Source organism: Nematolebias whitei, chromosome 18 (assembly GCF_014905685.2).
Source record: "Nematolebias whitei isolate Nwh7 chromosome 18, NemWhi1, whole genome shotgun sequence".
NCBI lineage: Eukaryota > Metazoa > Chordata > Actinopteri > Cyprinodontiformes > Rivulidae > Nematolebias > Nematolebias whitei.
The window spans coordinates 31,733,285-31,741,866 of NC_056515.1; the positions used below are offsets into that span (position 1 = coordinate 31,733,285).

At 41.7% G+C, this 8,582-nt stretch overlaps 1 protein-coding gene across 1 annotated transcript; it reads left to right on the top strand.

The window, feature by feature from the left end:
• The first annotated feature begins 5,824 nt into the window (after window positions 1-5,824).
• pou5f3 (POU domain, class 5, transcription factor 3) lies at window positions 5,825-8,582 on the top strand. Its single transcript, XM_037692710.1, has 5 exons — window positions 5,825-6,601; window positions 6,740-6,851; window positions 6,984-7,114; window positions 8,077-8,241; window positions 8,322-8,582. The coding sequence occupies exons 1-5, from the start codon at window positions 5,825-5,827 to the stop codon at window positions 8,580-8,582; spliced, it is 1,446 nt and encodes a 481-aa protein (XP_037548638.1).

Sequence of the window (8,582 nt, forward strand, 5' to 3'; positions counted from 1 at the left end):
ATTAATTCTTCACCTTTATCCAAGTTAAATAATTTACATTTTAGTTTATGAACCAAACTAATATATTTAAATTGAACCCATCTAATATATATACCTAGCATAAATTAATTCATTGGCACCATGAAAGTCTTCTTTTTTAAAATGTCATAAACTTGGTGTCAAACAATCTGCATCACTCACATCACACTTAACACACTCCAGCAACATTTTTCTTATAAGCCATTTATTCCTCAAGTAAAAAAGGACAAAAAAAGTTGCATGTTCAGACAAACAAATATAAACATGTCATTGTTGATCAGAGCAATGACATAAAGACAATATGGCTTATCAAGCAAAATTAAATGGACAGAAAGCATTCACTATTGTTGTACTGTTCAAACACATCTGAACTTGAAGGAATGTTGCATCTCTAAACATCATGAAAGAACTAAAATTCCAACAAAAGCACTCCATGAAAGTGACCACCTGAACATGTATAACAAAGTGCTGTGAGGTGGTCTACCTCTTAAATAGATGCCAGTGGCAACTACATGCACACACATTAAGCACACACTTAAATATACACTACTGTGCAGTTTTGAGTTCACCACTGAGTTTGCGAATCTTGGAAGTCATCTTGTTGGAACCAAGCTCCATCAGGATCTTCTGAAGGGCCTCAAAGGTGAACCTGAAACCCTGTGGATACTCCATGTTAAGAGCATAGCAAAGTCCAAAGAGCATTGCCACTCCAGCTGCAAGAGAAGGCAACTCATTGAGGACTTCCACACCATCAATGACAATCCCAACGTCTTGGGGCTGCTGTAGAAGGCTTGAATTCTCTCTGAAGACGAAGACTGCCATGATGGTCCTCTCCAGCTCCTGCTCGGCTTGATCTTTCTGGGAGACCTGAGGCAAAATATACGAAATATGCAACTGAACAACTGCAGTATGGCACACCTCATTAATCACTATATACTGTATAATGGCATAGGTGACACATTGTTTGACACATAGGTGACACATTGCAGACACATTGTGCAACGGACGAAGCTCTCCAAGCACTTCTTCTTCTTCTTCTTCTTCTTTTATGTTTAATGGCGGTTGGCAAACAACTTATAGGTGCATTACCGCCACCTTCCAGACTGGAGTATAGATTAGATGTCCTATCACTATATTCTCCCCATAATGCCTGACATCTTGAGAAACCTAAAAATGCTGTTAAAAATTATATTTTCAGAAGATCTTTGCAGCAAATTTTTAACATCTAAATTGATTTTATTACTGTTCATCTCTCTAATTAACAACTCTCTTTCCCGGCTGTATTTACTACATTCTAGAAGAATATGCTGCACCGTTTCTGACTCTCCACAAAAATTACACAAACCTGTACTATGTTTATTAATTATTTTCAGCGTACTATTCAGCCCCGTATGCCCAAATCTTAGTCTAGATATAATATCCTCTTCTCTTCTATTTCTACCCAAGCACTTCTCCCCAACGTCTTCTCACGTGACTCAGATTGAAAATATGACATCATTTCCTTTCAGCATGTTTTGAGAGGAACCAAAATATTTGCTTTCTTCCCATCAAAAGTGTTATTGATTCAGTCTGAATCAAAATTGAAACCTCAGAATGCAAAAAAATAGACTTTCACAACCAAGTCAATTATTGTACATTGTATTCAATAATAGTTTTTAGCTTGAATGAACAACTCTGTGCAAAACTTTTTCCAGTGTATGTTGTGATGTTTGAGCCTTTATTTTAACTGTTAAACAACGTCAAAACCAGATTTACTAGAGCAGTGGTTCTCTAGCTGGGGTCCCCGGACCCCTGGGGGTTCGCAGGCTGGTGCTTGGGGGGTCCCCCGCAAAAAAAAAGAATTTTTTGTTTTTTTTTACAAACCGGTAAATGTTTAACAACCTGTTAAATATTTGCGTTTGCATCATACTATTCACTATTTGCGTCCCGGCATTGATCAGTTTACAGATGAAGCCACTGCTGTTATGATTCTGTTCAGTTTTATGTAAAGAGTTTCCTGTAATAATTTGAAGAAGTGTTGATACATTTATTATGTTCATTATGTGAATAGGTGAAGTTTTAAAGTGGTTTTTGAGGCTGTTAATTTTCTCAAAACTGTAATTTTTGGAAGTTGAAATTAATATTTTGTGTTAATTCAGTGTTTCTTGAATGAAAAATACCCCATGTTTAAAAGTATAAAAAAATGTATTAACTCTATTAAAGAGCAGGTCTTGAGTATTTATGTTACACAAATATTTTCATTGCATTGAGAGACTAAATGAAGAAAACTATTTAATAAACATGAGGGGGTCCCTGAAACTTTTTCTCCCCTGTCAGGGGTCCCTGAACCCACAAAATTTGAGAACCCCTGTTCTTGAGTGCAACAAAGCTAAACACAAAAAAGGGATTTATTCTGAAGCTGAAGACATTTTGTCTTTATCAATTAAAAATAAAGCTAAATAATTCATGAATTGATAAACCCTCCTGGAAACAAAATGTTCAGCTTCAATATAGAAGTCCAGTTGTTGTTTTACCCTTTTTTTGGACTTATCTTGACTGAAAATCTTCCCGAGACAGAGCTAAACGAACTGTAAACGTTCTCTTTAAACGTGGACTTACGTCCTTAATTATGGCAAAATGTACACTTCAGGGTTCATTCTTTTAATTTATGAAACGTAAACATCCAAAAGCCAAATATAGTTCGTTTCGCTTCATTACAAAAACTAAATGGAAAAGTGATGCAAAGAAAGTTTTGTGAAATTTTAAACGTTTGCCTTGAAATGTATTTTCATACTGCGACGGTCATAAAACTCAATAAAAATATTGGGAACCAAACATTTTTCAAACCCACAGAACTTTAATATTTACGTTTGAAAGGCACAAACAACTTTATATTAAATACATGAGCCACATCTGCTGGAAGATTTAATCTAGAACGGCAAAGTATTTTTCCTTGACGATCTGATCAAATATGGACATTTCACGGATTTCCAGATTTATTCGTTCGCGTTGGTATTTTGAGGTCCCGTCAGTTTTTGTTAGGCTTCGCTGAAACGAGCAAACCACCAGTCAACAAATGTTTTTCCATCTCTGATGTGGTTTTTGGTGATACTTGTTAGATCTCGTTCAGTTGTCGCAGCACGAATGACAACACCCAGCAAAAAGCTTGTGTGTTCTTGTAAGGTTATTTGTGTTGGGGAAGGGACTGGTCAATGTCCCCATTGAGCCACATGCCAAGGGCCATTTAAAAAAGCCTTTGTGCAGCCTCTGGCCCTCGGATGAAAACCCAAGTGGGCAGCAGTGGTGGTGGGGGGGTCCTTGTGAAGGTGGGTGTCAAAGGCAAGGATCTTCAGGGGAAGAAAATCAAAAAGCCATCAGACTTGTTTGTGGGGGATGACTGTGCTGCTCAACAGGAGGGACAGAATTAAGAATGCAGTGTTGGTATTTTATCAGATCTTTGGCTAACAGGAAGTAGTGACTAACATGTTTGTCATGGTGGCCTTGGGGTGTTTTATTGTCTGAAAAAAAGCAGCAAGGAGAGGAAAAAAAATCACCTTTTTGTTGCATTTAAACTAAGCTTTTGTAACATTTCTTACGTTTAAGAGCGTCTTTGTATCTTTGCTCTTTAACGACATGAAACTGACCCATTAGTAAATGTAAAAGTGGACGATTTGTAACGATACAGCGAAATTTCAGGTGGCGCTTCTGTCCAAAAGTCTTGGAAAATTGCCAGAGGGACATTTTTATTTTTCCGCAAGAACGCAAGTGAAATAACCCAAAGTCTTAATGGTGCAACGCATCTTTTCTTTTTAGTTTTACCACCAAAACTTCCTTTTTACTTTCTCCACTTCTCTGAGCTTGGCTCACTCCCACAAACAAGAAGAACAAGTAAAGAAATAAAGGGGGGGAGGAAGAAAAGATCTGAGACATCTGTGGGGGTTTGCAACTGAATCCTCCTGGCCTCACACATCTCCTCCTCACTGTACCCAACTATTCAACACCAACCCCCCCTTCCCCCTTTCTTTTGGACTCCCTCAGAGCTTTCTCCCTGGAGCTTCTCTTGGTGTTTATCCTTTTGCATGACAATCATCCTTCCAAGTCCATTGCCCAAAACAGTGATAGATGGAGCTTGATGTCTTTTAAGCCAATGATTGCCCCCCCCCCCCCCCCATCTTCTGCAAAGGAACAGGAAAAAAATCAGATCATGATTTGTTTTATGGTTGTTCTCTTCTGGAGAAGTTCAGTTGTCTACTTACCCATATAGGGTTGTCATATCTACACCAAATTATTTTTAAGTATCTCATTGGGTTTTTCACATTCTTTAACTTCTTGGAAACTGATCATCGCGTCAAGATTCCCTTCTTAGCTGACCACAAGGCAAACTGGGAATTTGTGCCCCCATCAGAGGACATTCCAGAGAGTTTTGGAGTTCTTGTTTCCTCACCTGCAGACACCTTGCTTCTCAGACCAGTTTCTTGGGGGACCTTTAGGCCATGTGAGCCTGAATGCCAAGGTAGGAAGCAGAGTGAAACTCCCGTATGGTGGTGTTTATTTCAGGTGGTGGGGGGGAGGGGGGCTCGATCGGTGTGGGGTGGAATCAAAGGGTTGAGACTTATTGTTCTGATGTGAAAAGGAGCTAATGGTCGACCATCGCAACTCGGCCTCTGAAATCCACGGGGTGCCCCGCGGGGCCACCTCCTACAATGGCACCCCCCCATTCCTTCCCGCAGTGCGTCTTCCTGCAGTGATCTGCGGCCATGGATTCGCGCTGGGTGGGGGGGTACATCTGCGCTCGAACTCACAGAACAGGGAGACGATCACCTGAATACCACATTCTTCCATTGCTAATGCAACAAACCCAGTTTAGACAAGCAGGAACCCGCAGAAACTCAACTGAGGCTGCTTTTATTTTTATTTTTTTTTAAAGAAAACATGGACAGGAAATGTAAACCTAACGAGACTTAATGTGCAAAAAAATAAAATAACAAATGCAATTTTTTCCCCATCACTAATAAAAAAAATTACATGCATGAAAAATAAAAAGACAACCTCAGAACAAATTGACAAATTATATATATATATATATATATAAATTTACATTTTTAATTCTTCTTGTCTTCTCATTTTTCTTTATTCTGAGATTAATAAATCACTTTCACATGTTCAATCTCCAGATTTGACCCGCAGTGTTCTCTTTTTAATGGATGGATTCAGATTAAACTAAACTGGATCTATCACCAACAGAGATTTTAATTTCAGAGACTTTGTCTTCGTTTAGAAGGAATCATTTCAACAAATCCAGCATTACTATTCATGAATGATAGTGTTATAATATGTATGCGCAAATATAGAGACCCGTGCCTATTAGCAATGTAAATATGTTTCTTTTTCTTTCTTTTCTAAGTGAATTAATAATGTTTTCAGTCTTAAAATTTGCGTTCCAGATTCCTAAAATAACCTGAAAGTTTGTGTTAAAACCAAAATAAACCCACGCCCCCTTAGAATCAAGGTCATTCACAAACTGACCATCAGCTGTGCGTAATTGTCTGCGCCGACCAATGAGCGCGCAGCCGCAGCTGTGATTGGGGAAACCTGCGGAGTCTGGACTCGGGATGAGCAGTTGAGCTTGAAGGTGTTTGTGAACACGGGTTTCATGGAGAGGGTCTTCATCTTGCGCCACAACCGAAACCGAGGCCTACTTTTTGGCACAGATCATTTTACGCACCACTTTTTCTCCTAATCAGGTGCGTCACATCCAGCTTTAGTTTGGGATGAGGGAAGCCAGTAATTTTTAACTTTCTAAGGTATTTTTCACGTTCTTGGAAATATGTCGGATAGGCCCCAAAGTCCTGAGTGCCAGACCAGACCCTATGACTACAGCCGACACAACGCATACAGTCAGGTTTGTGGTCATGAAGGTTTGGGCAACCCTTCATCATCGTTCCAGTTTCCTCATGGCGTTTTGCCGGACCCCAGCCTGCTTTACAGCAAACCTGCTTATGGAGGCATCACGGCCGCATCCGCGCAGGCCTTTATGCAGTTCCCACCCGCCACCGGGAACTACAGGGACTCTGACATGCAGACTGGAGACTTCGGACAACGGAAACATTGGTATCCCTTCGCTGCGCACGAGTACACCGGCCATGTACCCGGCGTGACCGCAGCCACTCAGCCCACAAATCTGAGCCCCCCCATAGCTGAGACCCGGGAGCAAATAAAGCTGCCCGAGATCAAGACCGAGATGGACACCGGAGAGGAGTATTCAACCGAGATGAAGGTCCAACAGTACCCGATACCGCCGGCTTCCACGGGCACCCACCGCCACCACCACCACCATGGCGTCTTCTGCTCTGCGGCCTGGAACCCGTCCTTCTGGCCCGGGATCCCCCACATCAATCTGCCTGGTACAAGTACTCAAAACCCAACGGGACTGTCCGCATCGCCACCATCTATGTCCCCTTCTCCCCCCATCAACGGGGCTCCGCGGAACGCGTTTTTCAGCGTGAACTCCGCGCAGGCTGCGGCCGAGCCGCAGGCTCAGAACCCGGCCTCCAACACGCGGAGCAGCGGCTCCTCCAGCGGGGGCTGCAGCGACTCTGAGGAGGTAATCTGCCCCAAATGACATCCTAGATGACTATTTAAACTAAATGGGTTATTCTGGAGTAGCTAAACTTCACATTTCTTGTAGAGTTCCAGAACAAAATATTTCTAAATAGAAGCGTTTCTTTTTTATTATTTTTAGGAGAACCTTTCCACTGAAGAACTGGAGCAGTTTGCCAAGGAGCTGAAACACAAACGGATAACTCTGGGTTTCACTCAGGCAGATGTTGGCCTTGCACTGGGTAAACTGTATGGTAGGTTCCCATGATTATACTGGTTTTCTTTACATTATTAGAATCAAGACTGTTAAGACTTTTGTGAAGGTCTGTATTTGTCTTGATCTTAAATGTTTAGTTTCATAAACATCATGAATATTGTTCTTGTAGGTAAGATGTTCAGCCAGACCACCATTTGCCGTTTTGAAGCTCTGCAGCTAAGCTTTAAGAACATGTGCAAGCTGAAGCCCCTTCTTCAGAGATGGCTGGTGGAGGCAGAGACCTCAGAAAATCCTCAAGATGTGAGTACAGTTCCAAACAGTGTTGCCAGATAGAGTCGAGGCTTTCCAGCCCGGAACTCTGTTAGAAACCAACACATCACACAAAAACCCGCCCAATCAATATATTGTTATATTTACTGTCTGAACATGAACACACATCAGTACAAGCCAAGGTAATAGTTTGTATTATATCAGTTAAATGTGAACGTTATTGCTCTTTATTCAGAAAATCCACGTCACATCTACATTTCAGAATCTGATTATAGACACAGATTAAATGTTAAATATGAATATTTCTTTATCACCACAGTAATAGTGTTACACACCTGTACTTGTAAACACTCTAATATATATGTTGGCTTAGTGTTTCCCTATAACCTAAATATTTAAGGAGTAAGCATTTTTACGTAAAGTTATAAATGTTGTCTTTGGTGCCTGTTTGTTTTCCAGATTAGTGCATGTGAATGACGGGTATTAACTTAAAACACTTTGTAGAACGGTGCTTTATGAAGTTCAGTCTATTTCCTTGTATTAGTTGACCAGCAGATCTGCCACATCCAATATGGTGGACGCTCCGATGTACCACTGCAGCAGTGATGGAGAAAGGTCAGAGGAGCTTTGCTATGAATCAATAATGATGAATGATTGTTATAAATGTGTTTTTTAATAGGTCAAAAACCGCCGATATGACTCCAAATCCACCCAAATTATCCCCACCAGCCCAAAGCAATTTTTACACGCAAAATCAGACTAAAAACCACCCAATCTGGCAACACTGGTTCCAAACATCTGCCAACTAGTTTACAAGACAACAGGCTCTCCCCACTGGATAGAACTAGTCTTTTCAGGCCTACAGTAGTCAAAACTTCCTGCTGAGCAAACAAATCAAGGCCATCTGCTCTTCTAATGCACCACCTGGTGGACAGATCCAGCTGTGTGATCCAAATCCTTCAGTAACATGTTTGTGCTTATGACCCCGGCAGATGTACAAGGTAGAGCGAGTATTTGTCGACACCAGAAAAAGGAAAAGGAGGACCAGCCTGGAGGGAGCGGTGCGCGCCGCCCTGGAGTCCTTCTTCATCAACTGTCCCAAACCGAACACTCAGAAAATCATACAAATTGCGAATGAGTTGGGCTTGGAAAGAGATGTAAGGGCAGACATGTTTAAAAGCTTTTCCTTTTGTTTATGGAGTTTTATTTTGAGAAGCTATAACTGTGTTCTTGGCAGGTGGTGCGCGTTTGGTTCTGCAATCGGAGGCAGAAGGGGAAGCGCTTGGCTCTGCCGATGGACGAGGAGTGTGACGGTCAGTATTACGAGCAGAGCCCTTCACCGCTAAACATGGCGGCCTCCCCTGTTCCCAGTCAAGGCTACCCATCCTCCAGCTACACAGGAGCGCCTCCTCCCATGCTCTACATGCCGCCGCTTCACAGGCCGGATGTCCTGAAACAAGCCATGCACTCTGGACTGGTCAGCCACCTGACGGGATAA

Bases quoted from the DNA above. Each gene is read 5' to 3' on its own strand.
- pou5f3 (XM_037692710.1), top strand. From the start codon at position 5,825: ATGTCGGATAGGCCCCAAAGTCCTGAGTGCCAGACCAGACCCTATGAC. The intron at 6,602-6,739 runs GTAATCTGCCCC...TATTATTTTTAG, and splicing joins GCTGCAGCGACTCTGAGGAG to GAGAACCTTTCCACTGAAGA. The intron at 7,115-8,076 runs GTGAGTACAGTT...TGACCCCGGCAG, and splicing joins CCTCAGAAAATCCTCAAGAT to ATGTACAAGGTAGAGCGAGT.